The 25753-nt window shown below is 38.2% G+C and overlaps 1 protein-coding gene across 1 annotated transcript in view; it reads right to left on the bottom strand.

Moving 5' to 3' along the window:
• The window catches only part of SUSD1 (sushi domain containing 1), a 334279-nt gene that overhangs the window by 177559 nt on the left and 130967 nt on the right, over positions 1–25753 (bottom strand). The window contains exons 7-9 of the mRNA XM_078152858.1: positions 22994–23173; positions 12773–12870; positions 3658–3844 (exon numbers count right to left, since the gene is read on the bottom strand). Of these exons, the coding sequence (XP_078008984.1) occupies positions 3658–3844; positions 12773–12870; positions 22994–23173 (465 nt within the window). The remainder of the gene's footprint in view (positions 1–3657; positions 3845–12772; positions 12871–22993; positions 23174–25753) is intronic.

The following is a 25753-nucleotide window of genomic DNA, read 5'->3' as shown; positions in this document are numbered from 1 at the left end:
CTAGTTTTTGTTTAGTTTTATATTTGGTATAAAGGGTAAGTTTATACCAAATGGGGCTGGGAAGAATATATGGTTCTAATAGAAAGCATGAAGGAAAAAAATAGGTACTTGGCTCTCTTACAGGTCAATTTAGAAATGTGCTCTAATTTGTGAGGTAAAGGAAACAATCTGACTATGGTTGGGAAAAAGAAATGACCTTTTTACAAGAAATTGTAAAAGAAATGAACAGTTTCTGTGAGTAAAGAGGGGGCCTACAGGCAAAACTAGTCAATCTTAATTGAATATAATTTAGAAGGAACACCCACCTATTTCAGTTAAGTGGTCATTTAACAGAAAAATAATTTGGAGAACACTGAATATCTGTTATATCGACCTAAAGAGTGGCAATTGCGTTTGTCATCAAAGACAGACAAAGGAGACATCACTGTTGTTAGGATTTTTTTTTTTAGTTAATTAATTGCGAGGCAGGGGTGGGGAGTAGGGCTGGGTTCAACTCTTGTCTGGAAACACACACATAAATGCACACATACAAACATACGCACTGTAAGAAAGATTTTAGGGGGTTAGGCTTCCACAGCAAGACAAGAAATTCCAAGACATCTTGTGGATAGTTCCTCAACCAATCAGAAAGTGCTCCAAACTTTTCTATAAACAACTAGTCCCTTAAGAAAGAGCCCTAGAGGCTAAACTGTTTGCAACCCACCCATTGGATTCAAGGATAGGCTTTTCTCCACTGCACTTGCTTAATAAGCTTACTGAATATGAACTGGCACACCCCAAGGGTGGAGATAGCCGCCATTTTTGAACATGGGACCCATGAAGTGGGCAGAGTTAACAGAACGTGAACGAACATGCGATGGATGGGCTGTCCAGGAAGGGTGTAACTCAGATGAACCAGACCAATCATAGCCCTGATGGGTGGAGTATGGATCTTACTAATGATTTAAAAGTTGACTCTACCACTGAACCAGTGCCCACCTGCTACTAAAGTGTGTTGTCCCCGCTTCTCTTGTGAGAAGTATAATAAAGGTTTTACCTTCACTCATTCACTGTAGGAAGTTTTTGTTTCAGATTTTTCTAACACACACACTAATCCCACTCATTCAGATCAGAGCCTTGCTGATAATTTTTAGTCTTTGAAAGTGGTCCTGCCCAAGCTTATAAAATTAGGGTTTATCAGAGGAAGAATTTAAACTCAGATCCTCTTGACTCCATAACTGTGTTGTTATCCTTCATTCTGGAACAGGACCAATGATACCAGGAGGGTATTATCTTAACTGGCAAGTGAACTGGATTTAAGTGAGGTAGAGCTGTGCAAAGTCATTACCCTCACTCTCTTCTCCAGAGTTACTGGGAATCTAAGACATAGGTCAGAACGACTGGTGATGGTCCTGGATGCAGTGGGAGATCTTGGCCTTTTTAAGCGAAGGCCTTTCCCAGGTCTCAGTTTCTCTTCAGCAACACCCATTCAGTAACTGAAGGCTAGGTAAGAATTGAGGCAGAAGATGGTCTAGTTTTCATTCTCAAGAGAATCAGTCTGGGACAGGAAGACCTTCCCTCAGGGTTTCTGGCCAAAACAGAAACAACTGTTATTTACACTCACTCTGAGACTTCAAAACCAAACAAACAGCAAGTAAGGCTTGGACTGGGACCTATTATTGGCCAATCAATGAAAGCCAGAGTGATTTGAATTTAAAGGCATAATCAAGTAGCTCCAGTTGAATCCCAAAGGGTTTTATCAAAGCCTGATTTTCTAGAGCTGTATTTCAAAAAATCATAAATGAAAACCACGTAACACAAATTGCCCAGTTAAAAAAAATAGAATAAATAAGTAGGGAAGGAAAAAAATCTAGCCCCCAAATTACATAGTATAAGCAATCAAAATTTATATTCCTTTGGGCAGAGCTCTCATATATAACGACATGACTCCCCATTTGGACAGAGGGAGAAGAGCAGGAGGAGGAGAAGCAGAGAGAGGAAGGAAGGAAGGAAGGAAGGAAGGAAGGAAGGAAGGAAGGAAGGAAGGAAGGAAGGAAGGAAGGAAGGAAGGAAGGAAGGAAGGAAGGAAGGAAGGAAGGAGAAGAAGGAAGGAGAGGAAGGAAAGAGAGGAAGGAAAGAGAGGAGAGTAAGGAAAGAGGGAAGGAGAGGAGAGGAAGGGAGGAAATAGCATCACTGCCCAAATGGAACTGTCCAGCTGGGTCCCAGTGGGACAGCTACCACAACTCACAGATTGTTGTTCACCCTTCGTTATCCATTAGGCAAGGTTCTTTTTCTGTCAGTACTTGAGTCAGGATGACCTGAGCTCAAATCCTACCTCAGACATTTAGTGGCTGTGTGACACTGAGAAAGCCACTTACACCTGTCTGCCTGCTTTAGTTTCCTCAACTGTAAAATGGGCAACTAGATGGAGCAGTAGATAGAGTGGCAGGCCTGGAGCCAGAAGACTCACCTTCCCTGAGTTTAAATCTGGCCTGACACACTCACTAGCTGTGTGACCCTAGGCAAGTCACTCTAGCATCTTTACCAAGAAAACCTCTTTGTGAACCCGTAGAGGGTTTTCTTGGCAGAGAACAACAACAATAAAAAAATCGACAATAATAGCACCTACCTCCCAGGCTTATTGTCAAGATCAAATGAGATAACATTTGTAAAGCAGCCAGCACATTATATAGCACTTAGTAGGTGCTATATAAATGCTAATTATTATCATCATTATTAGTGATTAATGTTATAGCATTTTGTAGAAAGGTCTCTAGCCCACAAATCTTATTCACTTTGCATACTACCTCTACCCATGTTCTACAATGTACTTCTAATGAATGTCATATTTTGTCTATAAATCTAGAACTCTGTTTTTCCAACAATATCACACCACCATTGTTTCTTCAGGACTCATAACTATCAGGCTCTTTAAGCACCTCAAGGCAGCAAAATCTAATAGCTGAGGTATCTTTTTTTTTTTAGCTAGGACTTCTAATATTCACTCTCAACAACAACAAAATACATTTTACCAGTCAATCAGTCAGCCAATAAACATGTATTAGGCATCTAATATGTACCAGGCACTAGGGATACAAAGAAAGGCAAAAGACAGATTCTGCTTTCAAGCAACTCACAGTCAAAAGAGGGAGAAAATATGCAAACAATTATATACGAACAAGATATATGCAGATTAAATTGGAGATAATCAATAGAGGGAAGGCATTAGAATTAAGAGGGAATTGGGAAAAACATCCTATAAAAGATAGAATTTTAGCTGGGACTTGAAGGAAGCCAGAGGAGCCAGGAGTCAGCGAGGAGAAGGGAGAGCATAAATGGTTTACCAGTATAGGTGGGATCTATCCCCCCAAAATTAAAATTATAAAGGGTTTCTGCTGTATTGTTAGTGAGCTCCCAAAAGTCCATGGGTTGAATGAGTTTTATCCATTTCACCTCAATCTCACCTCCATCCTCACTTCTCATCTACCCTTCTACGTTCCAGTGTAGTCGCCTGCTTCCCAATGTGCTCTGGAGCTGGGTCATCTACCATCTGATGAGTCAAAAAACATATCCCACCCCAGACACTATAGGAGCTTCCCTACATTATCCCCACTTTCATAGAAGGGAGGAGTCTGTGATTTAAAGGTCATACATTGACACAACTTCTGTACCACCTACCAGCTGTTTGGATCCTGACAGTTACAGGCACAGAGAGCCTAGGAAAGGTAATCCTAATGGTCACAGTATAGTTGGTACCCTGATGCAGATGTAGGCAGACCTCAGGCTCCTGATTGCTTGTAGTAAGGTTAAATAAGTCCTCATGGACAAACTCTGTCCAATCTCGTTGCTGTCCTTGAATGTGTATCTGTGGTAGGAGATGAATTGTCAGTGTGTTAGATGAAAAAAGATTGCAGAAACTCTGTTTTTCTTGAACTCTGACTCCTGCCCTTTCTACTCCACCCCACACACACACTTCGTTCCACACGAAGCTACTTGTAGGTGAAGGAGATAAGTCATGAATGAACTGGTCACTAGGCATCCAGGTATCTAAAAATAGGATCCCATACAGAGATTAGCAAAATGTTCAGTGTTCATTAATTGGATATTGATGACAAAGCACCTAATACTGGAGGGCTAATAGGGCCATTTCTGTGTAGCTAACCCTCCTCTTCTAAACAAAAGATGGCTCACAGTAAAGACCTCTGCTATCGTTCTGTAACCCTCGAGCAGCAGGTAAAAAGCAGTTTATTCTAACTTCCAGGTCTTATTTGGGGTTGTAGGGCATATGATCTCTGGAACAAATCAGTGAAAATGCCAAAATGCAAGCAAACATTTTAACTGAATATGTGCTTGAAGAAAAGATGTAGAAGAACAAATATAATGTTGTAGCTCAATTGTTTTTCAGTTGTGTCCAATTCTTCATGACCCCATTGGGGTTTTCTTGGCAAAGAAACTAGAGTAGTTTACCATTTCCTTCTCCAGCTCATTTGACAGATGAGGAACTGCGGCAAATAGGGTTAAATGACTTGCCCAGGGTCACACAGCTACTAAGAGTCTGAGGCCATATTTGAGCTCATGAAGTCCCGGCCCAGCATTCTATCCACTGTGCCTACCTAGCTGCCCCAACAAATATAATAGTGATCTTTCTTTTAACAGTTAAAATAACAGTTTAACCAAACAATAGTTTAAAAAAATCAGTAACAAATATGATAATTTTTTTTTAAAAACTGTTGCTCATTCCTTCAAATTTTCAATAAAGGCCTGGCATGGTTACCTATGCCTATAATCCCTGCAACTAAGGCTATTTCATCACTTGAACTCAAGAGTGTTAAGCTTAAACTCAATATGGCTAAAGCCAATCAAATATCTACATTAAGTCCAGTCCATACAGATATGGTGAGGGCCACCTCCCCATCATCCCCTACAGGAGCGTGGAGCCACCAAGCTGCTAAAGGAGAGGAAAACCACCAGTGTTTTGGAAATGGAGCAGGTCAAAGCTTCTGGGTTGGTTCATAATATGGTCAGGCTGCTGTACTTCCAGCATAGCCATGGTAGGGAGACCCAGCCTCAAAATAAATAAATGAATCAACAGACTGTTAAAAATGACTTGTCTTGGTAATCTGTGTACTGGAGACTCAGAGCTCCACCCTGCCCTGTGTCAGCCTTCCGACCAAAGTTCTTCAGAAGGACATTTCTGATAAGATTGCATTGAATCTTCTTATTTTGGTCAAACTTCAACCCAGGCCTGAATTGACTGTATCCTCCTCAGGTTTGGGTGGAGACAGACTTCCAAGACTGGGGGAGGTATTTCCTTTGATGGTGCCTGATATTGGCCCCTGTGCACTATGATCTAAAGCATGTACTCAAGACCTCATTTTAGTATGACCTACCTCCTACTATGTAGACCAACCACGGTTGATTGGCACCCCTTGGGAACACCTACTGTTCAAAGGGCATATAAGACTGTACCCCAAAACCCCAAACCAAGCCAATTCTGAATTTGCCCCCTTAGGGGTACCTAGTTTGGACTGAACTCTCATGCAATGCATGTCAAGCCAAGCCATTTTGAGAGAAGTTAAATTGTGGACACATGTACCCCAATTTTGTTTGTCTCTTTCTTATAGTAGACTGTTTCAAATTGAGGTTCATGGGGTTCATGGGACTTTGGGTTCACAATCATGGTGCCAGAATGTTATATTTGGACTTGGATTCTTGGGGTACACTTTTTTATCCCAACAGTGCTGGGGTCTGGGTGCTCATAGGACTTTTCTCTGAAATTCCAGCTCTGAAGGGTGGGTAAGTATTATCTCAAAAATCCCTGCTCCTTATCTATCAGACCTCCCGTTTATAGGTTACAGGCCATTTTCTTTTTTCTCCAAGTGGCTCTGGGGAAAGAGATCAAGACAGGTTCCCTGAAAGGATATCCTCTTTAATTGGCTAGAAGTCAGTCAGAGTAAATTGGCATGTGATAACTCTGAATTTTGACCAGTAAATTGTATTGTAATAGAAGGATGTGGAACTAAAGGGTAACTCAGAGTAAATTGGCATGTGCTGAATTTTGACCAGTCTAATTCTAACTTTAAATTGGTTTATCTCAAGACAAACTAAGTCTAAAAAGCCAATAAGAAAATTAGATTCATGAGCACTTTGTCTTGTCAAGCTGTTTCTCAGTGTGTGTGTTTGTAAAATGTTTCATGTTTATGGTTAAAGATTTAAAATGCAGCCAGAAAACTTCTACGGAAACTTCTAAGGTCTGTAATTAGAGAGAGAGAATATTGGGAAAGAACTCCCACCTTAGGCTTTCAGTGGGAGATTAAGACTCTTTTTTGGGGGGTCCCAACACTGTCCAAGTTGGGATTCCAGAATAAAAGTTAGATAATGAGTAATGGGAAGGGGGTGGAAGGCAGTAAGAAGTTAGTGGGAGGTGCAGCAAGCAACTTTTACTGATAAGGATCTACAGCATATATCCCAAGATAGCAAGGGCTGATAGAGGGAAAAGCTAAGGGTTTGAATGTATATTTAATCAGATCTCAAAGCTATAGTTTGTACTTTATGTTTAAATTAAATCTAGAGAACTGTCTTTGCACCCCCTTCTGCCAATATATCTGATATCACAGCAATGTGTTTAAAACTGCAAAAATAAGGGGGTTTTTGCCTTTTAAGCATTAACATTATAAAAGCTGTTTATAAAGGGTATGGGGGAAATAAAGCTCTCTTGATTTGTAAATGGTTAGGTGTTAACTCCCTCCAGATTCCAACAGGTGAAGAGAAGCAAGATGAAAGTGGGGTATGATTTTTTTTTAATGTGGCATTTAAAGGAAAGTGAAAATAGTCTGAGTAATGGGTTTGAAAGATTAGGAAAGAAAAATAAAAGTTTGAGCAAAAATATGACAGGTAGGGGAAAAAAATGGTTTGGGAATAGATGGGGGTGGAGCGGTCCACAGCAAGCCCATGTGCTCTAAGCCCTCCCATCCTTGGTTAGTTGTTCTGGGTGCCTTTGTGCCAGCTTCAGATGGTTTAAGTATGTTGAGAAGGTGTGAGGAAATTTGATTTTGTTTTAAGTTAGAAGGATTGTGAATGAAAATTTTGTAGCTTAATTTGAAAACCAATAGAGTTATAGAGGGTTAGAAGACTACGCACCTTTCAGGATAAACCTGTAGGAAGGTTTTATTAAAGCTCATCTTACATAAATATTGGCTATGATGAAGATATTGGTTATTGTGATTTGCAATTATTACATAAAATTTTGACATGTTTCCTTGTACTGTTCAATTAATTATTGGAAGTTTATGCCTGGGGAAACTGACCACACCCTACCAGCATTGATTCAAATTCATTAGGTTTCTGCCTGGGCCAAATTCTTAGCCAGCTGAATGATTACAGGTGATTTTAAGCTGTCTGTGTAAGTTTTACATCAGCCTGAAATTCCCAGGAGGATGAAATGCTTAGGGTAGTTTTTTTATCTGATAAGCCTCAAAAAGTGAGGGGACTTTTCAGCTCTCTTAAGGAAGTAGAGAAAAAAATGTTATTCAGAGCTGGGATTGTCACCACTTGTCTTTTTAAGGAAATAGATGAATTTGTGGATAATATTTCCTTTTAAATGGCCAAGAGTATTGGATTTTAAAAATATTTTTAATGTTTATCATTAGCAGTTATAAATCCAGATTTGATTTGATTTAAGTCTATTTACCTCAGTTTTACTGTTCTGTAAAGGGATAGTAGTGGAACTCAATTCCCAGGGATGGTGTGAGGATCACATGATTGTAAAATGACTGGCATATGCTAGACATGATATTATTACCATCTTTCTAATTTAATGTAATTGTTATAGTACCAAAAATAATAAGATAAATACTTTCTATATGTGATAATATAAAAATTTTAATTGATGTCATCTGAAGTTTATAGTTTGTGTTGCTAAATTATATTGTATTTTTAAAATTCTCTTAGATTGTAAAAATTTGAGAGACCGTTGTGAGGTAGGAATGCTATTAAAAACAATTTTTAATCTAGATTTTTGTTACATATGAATTGGGCCTTTTAAAAAGGATGTGATATAATCTTTTTGAAAACTGTTAACATTTAATGAAGTACATTTGGTTATAAATAAGTAATAATAATAATACTGATATTTACTATGACAGTAGATTTTTCATTTGAAATCTTGGCTATTATGAAAATACATAAGGTGGTTTCAGGTTGTAATTTCAACATATTAATGATGAATGATTCTCTGTACAAGGTGATTTAGAAATGCATTCACCTAAATTGATAGTAGGTTGCTAGAAAAGCCATTTCTTTTATAATCTAGATGTTGTTAGATTAAGAATTGCACTGTAAGAAAAGAAAAAAAAAAGAATGTGTTAGGTAGTTATTTGGTCATTCTATCTGACCATATGCTGTAACATTTTGAAGTACCATATTTTAAGAAATCATGAACTTCCAAGTTTTGTCTCTATCTATTTTTTGGGTGAGGCAATTGGATTTAAGTGACTTGTCCCAAGGTCACACAGCTAGTGAGTGTTATATGTCTGAGGCCAAATTTGAACTTAGGTCCTCCTGCCTCCAAGGCCAGTGCTCAATCCACTGTGCCACCTAGCTGCCCCTAAAGCTTTGTCTATATTTAAAAGGAACTTTCATCTAAAATTATTTAATTCTCACTTATGAAAAATTAAGATTGTTAACTAAGCTATTTGGAGTTATTGTTTAAATCAAGTACTTGTAAAAGTATTTTTATGAAATGAAACTTGGTAATTATGCAAGAAAGGACCTTGTAAAATCTCCTTGTAATTAATTTAGTTTGTTATAGTAACAGGATAAATTGTAAGCTGTTTTTAAGAAAGGGAAGTACTTTTATGAAAAAATGTTTTGCAAAATCTTTTGTGTGATTTTTAGAAGGCCTACTAAATTTCCATTTGTAAGCTAATTTTGTTGCAAGTAATAATTTGATACTGATGACAATTATGTTCAAACCTACTGTGAATTTTGAGTTTGTTTTCCTAGGTTTGAATTTCCTATGTGTGTTGTGTCCTTGGACTGGCCTTAATGGGTGCTTTCTGAGAAACTGAGTCAGTCCACAGCTCAATAGGAGCAGTGTCAGAGGTATTAATACTAAGGCAATTATTGTAATGAGTTGTGAGTGGGAAAGATCTTGCTGTTTTGATCTGAATTCATTCCATGGCCTAGAAAGGGTGAGAATTAGTGTTTGAACTTCTTACATGTGTAAGATTCAATTCCTGAAAGTGTCTCATTCTTTCAGGTTAAGTATGGTTAGAGAAGGATAAATAAGCTTGAGAAGCAGAGATGCAGATCTACTAGAGTAGTAACTTACAAAACTTGATTTTACTCATGATGTTATTTGATCAGGAACTGGAATATGTGTAGGAATGCATGTAAACTACTTGGGGCTCACTTTAGAGATTTTCCCTAACCAATGTGAGATTACAGTCACATCTGAAACTGTGATTATTGGATATTTGCTATTCAAGACCCTGGGAGCCTGATAACTGACTTCATTTTGAGTCTAACTCCAAGTACGGTTGTCTATGAGCTGACTGAGCCACTGACCCATGAGGCCAGCAACACTGGGCGGGGGAGGGTAACTACAAGAGGGTGTTCTCATGGGAAATTCAGGAGAACGACTTCTGCATGAGCTGAGATAGGATTCTCCTGACTCAATTTCCCCACTATGACACCTGGCAGACTTTAAGCCTGGCTCAGTGCAGTTGGCCATTTGTATAACTTTTGCCTGGAACTGACATGAAGCTAGAAAAGCATTGTTCCCTTACTTTGGTTATGTCCCTATTCTTTTATGGCAAATTTCTATAATCAAAAGTTTTATAAGCATAATATTAAATCTATTAAATAACAGATTGATGCTGGAATATCTGAGGTTACTATAGTAAGATGCAAGTGTAAGATTGAGCTATTTGGCCTAGAATTTTAGAATTAAGTATTTAGCCTTGACATCTGTTAGTAGTATATTCCTGTGTAAATTAGGGTCCTTTAATCCCTTAAAATGGTATGGAGATGATTAGGCCAAGGGCTTGTGAAACCAGGGTGTTATTCTGTTACTTAGTTAATATCTTATCTGTCTCAGTTTGTTGCAATTACTTAATGTTAAAAGAAGAATGGCCTGTGGTCTATCTTGCAAATGCCTTAAAAGTAGCATCTACTTTAATTAAGGGTTATTAATTTGTATATGACCAGAAGTTGGAACTGTTTTATTACTTGATATGTACTGCTTTTAAATTGATTACTCAATGTATTTATGTATGTATTAGAGTCTTTTATTAATTGCTTAGTGGAATCTCATCCTCCTGATGGGGGAATATGAATAAGAATGGATAATGAATTAATGCAAAATATAAAATACAAAATATAAAAACTGGAATTAATGCAAAATTGGGTTTTAATCTTTCTGTTACTTCTTTTCTAATTTGAGTTTCTTAAACATGAAAACTGGCCACAGTCCCAATTTTGAATTGATCTTATAATAATAGAGACATAAAGGTTGAGTTAGCTTCTACTATTTGGCCTAGTTATTGGTAAAGTAATTTAAATTGTGTTAAGATCAATCTTGTAAGAGAATAGACACAAGAAAGAAGATCTCTACAAGAAGACAGTCTGCTGGACACTGCTTGAACATTACTCAGACCAGAAAACTTCACCGGATGATGTCCAGAACACTAGACAGTTGTATGAGAAGCCTTAAATGGACAATTTATTGCTACTTACTATTGTACTTACTAAGGGGACTGCCCCCTTTGATTTGTCAATGTGTTGATCAATTTTTCCCTCCCCACCCTATATTGTTATAAGTCCCCAAAACCCCTTGATGAAATGTTGACATATCAGTTAGTGTATCATTGATGAGACCACGCCTCTCATTAGAATCAGATGGGGGAAAGTTAAAATGATTTCTCTTGGTAATCTATGTACTGGAGACTCAGAGCTCCCCACTCTGTCAGCCTTCTGAACAAAGTTCTTCAGAAGGACATCTCTGATAATGAGATTGCATTGAATCTTATTTTAGTCAAACTCCAACCCAGGCCTGAATTGATTGTATCCTCCTCAGGTTTGGGTGGAGACAGACTTCCAAGACTGGGGGAGGTATTTCCTTTGATGGTGCCTGATATTGGCCCCTGTGCACTATGATCTAAAGCATGTACTCAAGACCTCATTTTAATATGATCCACCTCCTACTATGTCAATCTATCATGGTTGATTGGCAACACTTGGGAACACTTACTCTTCAAAAGGCATACAAGGCTGTAACCCAAAATCCCAAACCAAGCCAGTTCCAAACTTGCCCCCTTAGGGGTGCCCAGTTTTGGACTAAACTCCCATGCAATGCATGTCAAGCCACCTTGAGAGAAATTAAATTGTGGACACATACCCCAATTTTGTTTGTCTCTTTCTTACAGTAGACTCTGTTTCAAATTGGGCTCTGTGGGGTTCATAGGGTTTGGGGTTCACAATAAAAATAAGTGAATAAAGATTTTTAACATTTTAATAAAATTTAACTCTAATAATATTAAAATAAAAATTTTCAATACAAACTGGCTTATGATTTCCCTAGATTAATGATTCACTTTTAATAGGATGTCTTTCCTAAATCCCTCAGTTATTAGAACTGAATTCTATGGACACCAAACTGTAGCCATCTTCAGTAGGATTTAGTCCTTCATCTACTGTCTTCAGAGAAACCTTGCTCCTCCTCGTCTTCCTCACCTCCATTTCATAGGATCATAGATTTGGGGCTATAATCATCATCGAACACATCTAAATACATGTAAAGGGGCAGGGAGGAGGATTCAATTGAGTAGATCAATCAACTCACCCCCATAGAATTTTTTTTGGTTTTGGTTTTTTTGGCTAGGCAATGGGGTTAAGTGAGTTGCCGAGGGTCACACAGCTAGTAAGTGTCAAATGTCTGAGATCAGATTTAAACTCAGGTCCTCCTCCAGGGCCAGTGCTCTATCCACTGTGTCACCTAGCTACCCCATCCCCACAAAATTTAAAGTAACCAACAAGCTGCTGAGTTTTATCAGGTAAGCACACCTCTCTAGGCTTCAAATAAGATGGGGGGAAACGTCCTTCATCCAGAGATGTCCTTGAAAGCCCTACTTTTTCATTGTGTATCTACTTGTTGTTCAGTCATTTTCCAGTCACATCCTACTCTTCATTTTCTTCTACGAATCATTTTAGAGATGAGGAAATTGAAGGCAAACAGGATTAAGTGACTTTTTCAGAGTGTCTGAGGCTGGATTGGAACTCAGATCATCATGATCCCAGGCCCAGTGATCTATCCACTGAACCATCTCACTACCTATGTATCTACTGATATGTGTATATGCTGTTTCTCTCCAGTAGAACAGAAACCCTGTGAGAGAAGGGACTATTTTGGTTTTGCATCAACGGTGCCTAACGCACAGTAGGCATTTAATGAATGCTTGTTAAATTGATAGAGATAGGAACTGGACCTATGAATTCATTAGTACCCAAGGTGAGAAAACTCATCAGTGACTTCTCTGCAAGACTTCTAGCCCTAGGCAGTTGTCTAGAACACCAAAAGATTAAAGTGACTTAATACTCTGCCTCTAGGATTAGACTAAAATGAATTGAAACAGTGCTACGATTGGACAGCAAGTGGATTAGGAAACTCCCAAAGGAACAGGGTCTTAATAAATATGGTCCTAATCATTGGTACACTTCATTAAGCCTGTAATTGAATTTTAACTCCAATATGCCCTCTTTTCAACAAGGAAGAAAAACCAATTATTTCCCTTACCAGATATACCATCTTCAAGACTTCTCTTTCTGGACTCACTCTCCACTTCACACAGGTATTATTAAACACAGATACATTTGTAATCGACGCCTTTTTTTCTGGATAAAAAAATAATAATATACAACAATTATCAATGTGGCCTTAAAAAGTCCTAATAGAGATCCATGAGAGAATGACCTAGTTTATTTGCATCAACAACGTTACTAATATTCACTGTTAATGATTTGATATCCGTCAACACAAACTAACCCAACAACAATTTGAATGCTTATATATAATCCATGAAACCTGGGTAGGTCACATAAGTATTGGCTAAGGTGGAAAGGAATGATTCCCCCTCCTGCCCCCCTCCCCCAATTGTGAGATGAGAAATTTCAGCCTGTGATTAATCTGGCAGCCCACTGGGGGCCACTGTGGTTCCAATTACCCTGAAGCTAAATGGGAGCTTAAGTTGGGCCCCATGATGAATCAGCAATCCCACAGAGTATCTCATCCTTTTCTCTACTCGAGCTAATCAAGTAAAGGGGTACCATGGTTTGGAGGTTAATTCCAAGGTCAGTGATAATTCCAATAAAGGCAGAGACAGATGAAGCCCCACCACCACTCTCCACAGACAGCTGGATCCCACAGGCTAAACAGCTGAGCCTAGGAAAATTTGTTAGGGTAAACACAAAACTCTCTACCACATTCCTTGACCCTGCAGGTTTGAATAGTTTGTTCCAGCTCAATGAGGAGCACGTTGATTTCTCTGGATTTTCATGTTTATTTTTAAATAGAGACACATGTCAAACAACATCATAGCTATGCCTAAGCTATTCCCTGGTACCACACCAGGCCTCTCTGAAAACTGTGTTAGCCTCCTAGTGGCAGAGCCAAAGCATTATCTATAAGACACTACTAGCTAGTTCCCTCTCAGGGATTTAGCTCCAGATATAATTCATAATTTCTTTAAAAATTAGTGAAAACCACCAGTTTGTTATCCCTGGAAGAAGTCCTCATTCTATCAAAGAACAGTATTCCAGATGGTGCTAGCTTGATTTTTTTTTCCCCATGATGCAAGAAGACGACTAATCTCTAAGCCAGACGTCTTAACCTGGGGTAGGTGAACTTTAAAATATATGTGTGGGTATGTATGTGTGTGTGTGTGTGTGTGTGTGTGTGTGTGTGTGTGTGTGTGTGTATATATGTATATATACATATATATGTATATGTATACATATGTATGTATTTGATTACTGTATTCCAATATAATTGGTTTCTTTTGTAGTCCTAAGTATTTAATCTCATGAATTTAGAAAATGTTTTTCAAAAGGGGTCTATAGGCTTTATCAGATTGCTTAAAAGGTCAAAATGACACAAAAAAAGTTAATAACTTCTGATCTAAGATAGGGTTAAAAAAACTAACCATTGCATTCCTCTGATCCCTCTTTATCACCTCAAGCAAATATTTTTTCAAGGTTTGTTCCCAAGGGACCTATTCTGAGACACCTCCAGTACTCCTGTAGATAAATGCAGTTATCTTGTGCTCAGTACCAACCACACTACTAATTGAACTCAAATCTATTCATCCATCTTAGAGTGAGAGCCCATTAAGCAAGGGCCACTTTGAGACCTAGGTCCAGAGTGCTGTCTAACAATTGATTATAGCCCCAGTATCACTGTTTTTCTAAGACATGCATCACCTCTGAGGCTGGCTTCTCCCCAGTAAGACAAGGATACTTTATCTAGATCTCCTCTTTGTTACCCCCACACTCTGTACATTTGTATTATATTTAGCAGTTTCCATTTGCTTTCCCACCCTCAGTGTCCCCAAGAATATAAACTCCCTGAGGGCATTCACTCTGGCATTTTTACCTTTGCATCCCCAGCACCTAGCACAATCCCTTGGTGAATCAGAGGCATTAATTAAATGAGGCAGCCAGGTGGCACATTAGACAGAACAAAAGATTTGGAGTCAGGAAAACCTGAGTTCAAATGATGCCTTAGACACTCACTAGCTCTGTAACCCAGGGAACTGAGCCCCTCTGTCTCTGTTTTCCTCATCTGTAAAATAAACATTCTATAATTACAGACTTGCTATAAGGATCAAATGAGATATTTGATACATATACATATGTCAAGTGATATATACTTAGCTATTATTATAAATATTTATTGACTTGATTATTCAATAATCTCTAAGGTCTCTTTCAAATTCTAACATTTGATGAATGTACAACAGGTGTCCAGAAGTAGCAGTTTATGTCTCTGGGGCCCTGGGTTCTTCTGATCATTCACACATGACTCTGTTGCCTCACTGACCATTCCAGAGAACAAAAACATTCCAACCCAAACCACTTCCCTTTTGATGAACCACTGAAAAGAAAGGCCCCCAGCATGTTGATTTACACAGGAAGGACATGAATCTTCTACCAGGAGGCCCCTCTCCTGACTAAAGTAGCCAAAGAAAGAAAACAAACATAAGAGATGCTCTCGCTGTCTGTCTCTCTGTCTGTCATTGTCTCTGTCTGTCTCTCTGGCTGTTTCTGTCTCTCTCTCTCTCTCTCTCTCTCTCTCTCTCTCTCTCTCTCTCTCTCTCTCTCTCTCTCTGTTGCACCATTATTCCCTTTAGTTTTCCACTAATGACAGCTACAAATGTACAAATACCACCTGCTCCCAGCTTGTGCTGCAAGCTCTATGGAAGTGGGACCAGAATGCTAGGAAAAGTTAGCATCAAATCTTTCAAAGACCCATTTTTTGGCTTAATCTCAATCTCAGGAGAAAGAGTCAGAATGGTTTTCTTAGAAATCTCTCATTGCCAGTTTACTTGCTTCTTTGTGACTCCCGAAGGCTTAATCAGAAGGGGTGCTCAGAGTTCCAAATTAGGATGAGGATAGGCCCTATTGAGCAGAAAATCCAGTTGGCTCAGCTATGTATTGTTCTGTCCCTAATCTGGCTAAAAGACATCCTTTCCCCCCATAAAGGCTTTGTCCTCATTTATTGACCTGTGATCTGCATACCCACTTCAAGGTTGTTGCTAAAGGTCCTAGAATGAACTGATTTTTTTTTTCTGAAACCTCCCTATTGACTGCTGCTTACTCTCAGTCTCTCTTATTGGTATCTTGTATGACAGATGAAGACTTACTTTCACCATAACCCCCACCCCACCCCCATACACTAATCTCAAAGGAATTTGATAACCACTCCCCCTAAACATCAGACTCTGGTAGGTTTTAGGTGTTACCATACCTAAATAATATAAATACTTTTTCTAAACAAGCATACCAGACCTCATACATATAAATGAAGGTTTCCCTTCGAAATAGTCCCTGTGAGGAAACGATATACTTATTCAATGGTGAACTGGCAGCAAGGTGGTGAAGTGGGTAGAATTTTAGACCTGGAGTCAGGAAGACCTGAGTTCAAATCCGGTCTCAGACCACTTACTACCTTTGTGATCCTGACTACAAGTCATTTAACCTCTGTTTTCCTAAGTTTCCTCATCCACAAGATAAGAATAATAGTAACTACCTCCCAGGGTTGTTGGGATGATCAAATAAGATAATTGCAAAGTACTTAGCACAGTGCCTGGCACATAGTAAGTACTATATAAATGTTAGCTTATGTTTTGTGTTGTTCAGTATTCAAATGTTAGCTGCTATCTGTAAAATGAGGATAATACTTACCTCCCAGGGTTGTTGTGAGGATCAAATGAGATAGTATTCATAAAGCACTTAGCAAAGAATCTGGTGCATAGCATACACTAATATAAAAAACTAGTTACCTAATTCTTCATTAGATTTATCTGCAGAAGTTGCCTAATTTCAGGGGTGGAAAAATATCTATCTTTTTCAGGGTAGACATGATTTTTGGAAATAACCTAGAATCATCCTGGAACAAGTCACATAGGTGGTCAAACTGAGAAATCCCATTTGGGAGAGTGGTGAATGTTTAACAACCAGCTCCCCAAGAAAAAAAATATACACCTGACATACTTTTAAGTTTAGTTTGCATCATTAACATCTCTCCATTAAGTCTGGATAATCAATAAAACAATAAATCAAGCCCAGATTTGTAACATTTACTCATTTTGTAGATGTAAATGTCAACACTGAAAATTTAATAATCAGATCTTGTGAGCCAGTTTGACTGGCTTGTTTGATTTGGGGTCAAAAACAAAATCTGAGCAAAGAATTGGAAACAAAGTAGGTGTCTATCCACTGGGAACAGCTAAACAAATTGTGATAAATCAATGTAAAAGAATATTACTGTGGTGTAAGAAATTATGATTGTGATGAATATAGTGAAGCTTGGAAAGATCTATATGAACTAATACAGAGTAAAGTAAGCAGAGCCAAGAAAACAATGCACACAATTGATTATGACAATGTAAATGAAAAAAAAAACCATAAAAAAGTGAATGGTGCAAAATTACAAAGAACAAGCATGACTCAAAAGCAGAGATATAAGAATTTACTCCACTCCACCCCTTTGCAGAGAAGTCCATGAGTATGTTGCATTACCCATATTTTCAGACTTTTTTTGATGTATTGATCAGTCATGCTAATTTTTTCACCTTTTTCTTTCTTTATCTTTAAAATATTCTTTGTTCTATAAGATGGCTGCCTAATGATACTAGAGGAAATTATAGTGATGTTTAAAATGGCATCAACAAAAATTTATTTTAAGAAACAGAGTCTGATTATTAAATAACAAGACTAATTTTCTTGTATGCTCATTCTTTATCTCTTTTTTCTTTTTATTCATGTTCAACTCTTTGTAACCCCATTTGGGGTTTTCTTGGCAGAGACTACAGTGGTTTGCCATTTCCTTCTCCAGCTCATCTCTACAGATGAAGAAATAGAGGCAAACAGGGTTAAGTGACTTGCCCAGGGTCACACAGCTAATAATTGTCTGAAGCCAAATCAGGAAGATAAGTCTTCCTGATTTCAGGCTGGGTATTTTATCCACTGTGCCACCTACCTGCCCAATCTAGTCCTTAAGACAATTCTAAAAAGGCACTGCAAAAAAAATTAAAAAAAAGTCTGAGTAACATCAGCATCATTGCAATACAAATATAGCCTTCCACGGTGACTATTCTGATGAACAAATGTTCATATAGATAGAAAAGTTCTAGTATATTTGTTACAAAATCAATCTCGTTATTTTACAGTCTGACATCATAGGACAGGCTGTGCAAAGCTATCATATGTATGGAAAGATACATGCAATTGATGTATCTATGTAACTATCCATTTATATGGGAGGGGAAGAGGAAAGTTAATAAAGACCCTAGAAGCATTTTTCTTTTTTTTCTTTTGCCTTTTTTCCCCTTTCTCTCTCTCTCCCTTCCTTCCTTCCTTCCTTTCTTTCTCAGCAAGGCTGAGAAAACAAACATTACTGCTGTGAGGGTGTAGGGGGAGACTTTATGGTTAAATGATCCCTGTTCCAGCAAAGATGTCATCCTGAAGGGAGCTGGATGGGGGTAATCATCAATCTTATAATTATTAACTAAGGTCATAAATATCAAGAACCAAATTAGTCCGACTGAATAAAAGCCAGGCACAGTCTTATCAAAAGAGAATCGAGCCTCTTTGATCTGGAGGTACTGTATCCTGGCTCACCAAGCACGAAGCCTCCACCTGGGTTTTCCCAGACAACTGATGTTATTACCCAATTTCCAGGTGTCTGGAGTTTCCAGTTCAAACTGGTCTTTAAACCACCACCACCATTCCCCTAATTTCCCTTCCCCTGCACCAAAAAAAACAAAACAAAACAAAACACTGACATGTCGGCTCTTGACTGAAGTTTGAGCTCCAGACAAGGCAAGGATCTTCATTACTGAATCAATGAAAGAAGGTCTGAGTGACATCCACTAAGTAACTAGATACAACCCAGGGTCAGCAGAGATAAATAATTCAAACTAGTTTAGCACTAAAAAATAAAATGTAAAGAGAAAGAGGGAGATGAGTGGAACAGGGGTCAAGAAAAGGGTAACAAGTGGAGGAAGGGGAATAGAGAGAAAAAAGGGGAAGAGAAAGAAAGAAAAGATAAGTCATAATAGCACACATGTGAATAGCATGGGAGTTTTTAACGAATAAAATTTAGAGGCAGGACTTAGGATAAAGAGAAGGAACAAAAGAGAAAAGAAGGAGGGAGGGAAGACGATGAGCTCAAAGAAAGAATCATGAGAAGTAATCTGACCACAGGTCCAGAAGCCACTCCCATCCAGAGAAAATCTGCATTACACCAAGAGAAGGCAGAGAATAATAATAATGATGATAATAATAAAGTATCACAGCAGTGAGTAGAATAGTGAAAATAGCACTTAATTTGATGGCAAAATAACCTGAAGGTTTTGAGTCACAATTCTGATACCTACAGGCTATGTAACTCCAAGCCAGTCAATTAAATTCTGAGTCCCATTCTTCCCCTTTGTAAAAGGAGTATGATCCTAATTGTTATATGATCTAGTCACAGTATGATCATACTTGCAGTATGAATTACAATTTATACTACATATGATTTATACATATACATGAGATCTTGCTTTTACTATGAACTACACTGGGGTTATTGTGAGGAAAGTACTTTGTAAACTGTAAATCAAAAATGTAGCTTTAATTTTTTAAATTTATTCTCAATTATGAACTTGGCCAAATTTCAATTTAACTGTGAGTCCTGTCTGCCTTCTTAAGGCTCTTCTCAAGAACCATCACCATAGTCTGTGGAGTGGCCATTTCCTCTTTCTTTCAGTGAAAGGTCTTACATTAATCCATGAAAATTGTTGCAGCCACAAATTTTGTTCAAGGTAGCCAGGCTGGTGAGGATAATTATACTTAGCAGTTATATAACATGTTTGTTCTTCAAAGTGCTTTATAAGCATCAACTAATTAATATGCTACTATCTCCCATGTGGATCCCCTCATTTTCTATAAAGCATGACTAATGCTTGATTCCCAGTGAACTGAGAGCACTTACAGGGGCTCAAGTTCTGGAGTGGGAGACAGGAGACTCTTTCTACCTCTGGCCTTGATTTATGGCATAATCCTGATGTAGAGGAAATGAGGGAGGCTTCTACTACATTACTAACCTTTTGAGGTCAGTGTCATAGAAGGTGGTTACCATACTCTCTCACTAATTAGCCCTTGATATAGCAGTCCCAAAACAGAGTTATAGGCTGGAGGGACAAATGGTCTGATCCTATGTGGCCACATATCCTTCTGCAAGTTACTTTTTCTCAATCTCTCCAAATATGAATATCTGTCCTCTCTTGGGCCACTCCACATCCTTCACTAGGCTGTTGTGAAGATGTCCAAATATGGGATTTCCAATACTTCTCTATGGAATGACTCAGGCAGAACCTGTATATTTCATGAAAGAATTACTCTACACGTATTAAAGAATATGGTTTTAGTGATAAAACAATGAGTTCTGTTTTGAGATTGAGTTTGAGATTGATTGAGAAGATGGTGGAATAAGCCTGAAAATTGCAAGCTCTCAAGATTTTCCCCCACAAAAGAGATAAAAAGCACCTCAGGGAGAACAAAGTGCAGGTAAAAATAAATCATTGGACATCCAATTTGAGACTTGCAATGGCATTTGGTAATGCATGAGTGAAGCTAAGAAGAGAGCCCAGGACTGGATACACACAGATATGTAAATATGTATGTATATGTGTGTCTGTCTGTGTATGTATGAAGGGGGAGAGAGAAGAGATAAAAAAGAAGAGGGAGAGGGAGAGGAAGAGAGAGGTATGGAGGGAGATGGAGAGGGAAGGGGGGAGAGAGAGGAAGACAGAGAGAGAAAGAGAGAATAATCGAACATGTGGGAGCTAAGTGAAATAGCATAGAGGGGAAAAAAGAAGGTTCAGGACAAAACCTTACTCATAATTAGGGGGAGTGACATGGATGAACAGGAAAGGAGACTGAAAAGGAGCACTCAGACAAATAAGAGAAGTTGGAGAGAACAGGGTCTTGAAAGCCTAGAGGAGAGATTGTTTAGGCGGACAGGGTGATTAATAATGTCAAATGCTGAAGAAAGGTCCATTCCAATTGCTAGAAATAATAGAGATATGACCCAAGAAAAATACCTTTAGCTTTTACTCTTTAGGGAAGAAATCTATCTTTCCAGAATCAGTTAACCAGGAATTATAGGCCATATCCTAAACTACGGTAATTGTTTAGAAATCAATATCTTGAAGATGGTGGAGTAGGTCAAAAAATTCCAAGCTCTCAAGATTTTCCCCCACAAAAGAGATTAAAAGCACCTCAAGGCAAACAAAGTGCAGGTAAAAATAAATAAGAAAAGGGGTACAACAGGGGTCCTCCGGGGACAATCCAAGAAGATCTGAAGGAAAAACTCAAGATGAGGCTTGGTCCCTGTGAAGAGTAAACACCTCCAGTCTAGGGTCCACTTAAACAAAAAGCAGCAAGCCCTGGGATTAGCTGGGTTGGGAGACTGCCTCAGCCCCAGCCTCAGAAAATTTTACCCGGGACAGCCAGGGGAGTGTGAGAGGGGGAAGATCAAGGGAACCTCTGCTGACAAAGAACACCAGACCCAGCTGTGCTGCAGAGAGCTTCGGGCATGAGAAGGAACCCAGCACATGCCCAGTGAGTGCAGAAGCAGTGGGGTGGAGACACCCTGGATGTGGGCACTTACAGGAGGTTGGAGGTTTGGCTCTGGTTACAGGCTGGAGGGGAGAAGTAAAGATCTGAGGCCAAAGGCACCATCCCCCATGCTCCAGGACTAAAGATGATTACAAAAATTAAGCTATTATTACAAAAAAATGCACAGGCAAAAGAGAAAGAATACAACCATAGAAAGGTATTATGGGAATAAAGAAGACCCCCCCCTCTACCCCAAACAGTACATCAAAAGTCACCTGCCCAAAAAGAATTTATAGAAGAACTTTAAAAAAACTTTAAAAATCAAATGAGATTGAGGAAAAACAAAAAACAAAAACAAACAAACAAAAAAGTGCACAGCAGAGAACATAAGAAAACTTACAAGGAAGCAAAGAAAAGATGGACAGCTCTTAACACAATGTGTGGTATCTATCATACAGGCTTTATTGAAATGAAAATGTATTGCTATATATTTTGAATCCTGTTATGTTTTGCTGTGCATGGGACTTTTTTTTTCTTTTCTTACTTTGTATTTAAGTTTCAGTATTTAAGCTTATGATTTTTTTTCTTTTCTCTATTCTGTTCTTGAGTTCTGGTGTTTGAATCTAAAATAATAATAGTAAAAAAAACTCAATACCTGACTTTGCCTCTCCAATCTATAATATACTCCACACTCCAAATCTGGTGGAATTCCTTCAACACACATGACTCACAAGATCATGGGATCATAAAATTTGAATTGGAAGAATCCTTAGAGACCAGATAGTCCAACCCTCTTATATTACAGATGAGGAAACTGAGTCTTGGGTCACTGTCTCATCAGAGTTTCACAGTTGGTCATACTTCTAATATAGCTTTCATTGAGTACAATGTTCTGGTTCTGTTCACTTTACTTTGCATCAGTTACAGATAAGGAAACAGTCCCAAAGAAGTTAAGATCTACCCAGGGTCACAAATTTTAGAAGCATCAGAACTGAGATTCAAACTGACTTTTTCCCACTGTATCATGTTGCTTCCCCATCAAATTGAATAGCCACAGTGAACCTAATTCACTAAGAAATTTATTAATAATAATAGTAAACATATAGGACTTTAAGGTTTGCAAAGTGCTTCACATATGCTATCTCGTTTATTCTCACGTCAACACTGTGAGGTAAGTGCTTTTATTATATCCATTTCAGAGATGAGGAAACTGAAGATGAGAAAAGTTAAGTAACTTGCCCAGGGTCACACAGCTGGTAAAGTATCTGAGGCAGAATTTGAGCTCGGGTCTTCCTGACTCCAAATATAGAGCTCTATCCACTGTTCTACCTAATCAACACACACACACACACACACACACACACACACACACACACACACGTATGTGTGTACATATATATACAATATACGTATATGTAATATACTAAGTATACATGCATATATGTGCATTATGTATACATATATATACTGTACCATGTAACTATCATATACCACAGATACATACTTGGAGAGGCTGGGAAAGAGAGAAGACTTTTCAAATAGGTGTAATGTTGGAGCCCTCCCATTTCCACACACACACAGGCTTTATATTGTTTCCACGTGAGAAGAATCCAGGTTGTGACACAATATATACCTGTGCAATGTATAGTGTTTTTCCTCCAAGTACCTTCTGCTGTGCAAAGTAAGGTAAGATACCCTCCAGTGCTCTCAAAGCCGTCTATACAAGTATAGTAGGCCACACTTCCCAAGTTAGAACTGTAGTTCCCCACAAGGATGGCATGCTGGATCACTGGTGGGCTGCCGCACTCTATCTCTGCGATAGAAAATAATACACACATATTTGCATATTTAGATGTAGATACAGACATATATATGCACACACATATATAAATACATACATATGAAAAGAGAATGAATAAAAAAGAGGCCCCTCATTCTTTTTTAAAATTATCTTTGTTTCATTAAACATTTCCCAATTACATGTAAAAAAAATATTAACAATCATTTGTAAAAACTTTGAGTTCTCAATTCTTTCCTCCTTTCCATCCTTCCCCCCTCCTTGAGAAGGCAAGCAATTTTGTATCACTTACACATATGAAGTCATGCAAAACATATTTCCATATTACCCATGTTGCAAATGAAAACACAAATAAAACACAATAATAAACAGTAAAAGTAAAAATATATGCTTCAGTTTGCATTTAGAGTTCATCAGTTCCCTCTCTGGAGTTGGATAGCATTTTTCACCATGGCTCCTTTGCAATTGTCTTGGGTCACAGCCTTGATCAGAGTTTCATGGTTGGTCATCCTTATAATACTGATTTTATTGAGTACAATGTTCTGGTTCTGTTCACTTTACTTTGCATCAGATCATATAAGTCTTCCCAGGTTTTTCGAAACTATCCTGCTCGTACTTCTTATAGCACAGTAGTCTTCCATCAGAATCATATATCACAATTTGTTTAGCCATTCCCCAATTGATGAGTATCCTTTCAATTTCCAATTCTTTGCCACCACAAAAAGAGTTACTACAAATATTTTGGTACAAATAGGTCCTCTTCCCTTTTCTTTGATCTTTTGGGGATACATTTATTGCCCTTTGGGCCTAGTACCAAACTGTTCTGTAGACGGTTGGACCAGTTCACAACTCCATCAACAATGCATTAGTGTCCCAATTTTTCCATATCCCAACCAGCATTTATCATTTTCCTTGTCTGTCATGGTAGCCAATCTGACAGGTATGAGGTGGTACCTCAGAGTTGTTTTAATTTGCATTTTTCTCATCAGTAACGATTTGGAGCATTTTTTCATGTGACCATTGAGAAATTTTGATTTCTACTGGAAACTGACTATTCATATCCTTTGCCCATTTATCAAGTGGGGAATATTTTATTTTGGTTTTTTCCCCTATATATTTGGTTCAGGTTCCTATATATTTTTAAAATCTCATTCTTTTTTTCCCAAAACCTTCTTTCCATAATACAGTTGAGGATACTACCAAACTCCCATTGTCCTGGCTCCAACTTCAGGGTCATCGTTGACTCCTCAGTCTCACTAACTCTACCTAGTCACCCATTACCAAATCTTGTCATGTCTGTCTTCATAGCATTTTTCCTACACATCCCCTTCTAGTCTCATAGCCAACTTTGTATAGCCTCATCATCTCTTGCCTTGTCTACTAAAAAGCCTTCTACACACATAATATATACCAATATTATATACAAATATATGCATATATAACATACATGTAACATATGTGCATATGTAAGTATATATCTGTGTGTTTAACAAAGGGTTGGCAAATGTCTAGATCCCTATTGTCTACATAATTTCATTTATTAATTTATGTTTTTTATTTATTTGCCTACATTACGTGTGTCTATGTATGTGTATGTGTGTGTGTGTATGTATATATATAATATGTATACATGAATATATATTCATGTATATTCATGTATATATATATATATATACACACACACATGAATAAGGTTTTGGCACATGCCCAGACTCCTATTTCATGCACATCTGTATATGTAATAGGGCTTTGGTGCCTTCCTAGACCCCTGTTCTAGACACATACACAGAAACAAAGACAGAGACAGAGAGAATCTAGTCCAATCCCTTCATTTTACAGATAAGGAAACTGAGATCTAGAGAGATTGTACTCACATTTCTACAGCTCACAAATACCTCACACTTATATAGCACTTATAAAATTATAACACACTGATCATATACTATCTCATTTACTCCTCATAACAACAACTAACGTGGCAGAGTAGAGGGAGTCCTGGTTATGGAGACATAGGCCCGTGGGTTCAAATTTCAGTCACTACACCCTCCAAATCCTGGGTTGCTGCCATCTGACCTGTTAAATATGCCCTGAGGACCATAGAGCCCTGCCATCCTCCCTGTGTCAGAACCCCTGGGACTTCTCTACCTTTCCAATTCTACTGAAGCTGAGCCCATGTATAATGTTGTTTAACCTGGGGACCTTCTGTCTCCATATCTTCCCAAAATAGAGCTTCTTGAGAGAAAAGACTCTCTCACTTTTTTCTATTTGTATTACCAGAGCTTGGCACCTAGCAAATGCTTAATAAGTACTTTTTCATTCATTTATTCTATTTATGGTAAATGCCAGGGTGTACTGGACCTTGCTCAGACTGGCTCTTGAGATTGATAGTCAATTTTCAGTGTGAGAATTTATACCTTGGAAATCAGCAAATACTACAAATCGGGGCTTGATTTATTGCTTAGTTGACTGCCTAGACTTAAGAAAGTGATGGAGATAATGTTAATAATGCAGATTGAACTTAAAAGTGTGTCATTTATACATACATATGTATATATGTATGTATGCATATATGTGTATATGTATACATATAGGTTT

The sequence above is a fragment of the Phascolarctos cinereus genome, unplaced genomic scaffold (genome assembly GCF_003287225.1).
Source record: "Phascolarctos cinereus isolate Bilbo 61053 unplaced genomic scaffold, phaCin_HiC Scaffold_4;HRSCAF=312, whole genome shotgun sequence".
Taxonomy (NCBI): domain Eukaryota; kingdom Metazoa; phylum Chordata; class Mammalia; order Diprotodontia; family Phascolarctidae; genus Phascolarctos; species Phascolarctos cinereus.
The sequence above is the reverse complement of the archived record's forward strand: the minus strand, read 5'-3'. Positions and strand labels throughout refer to the sequence as shown.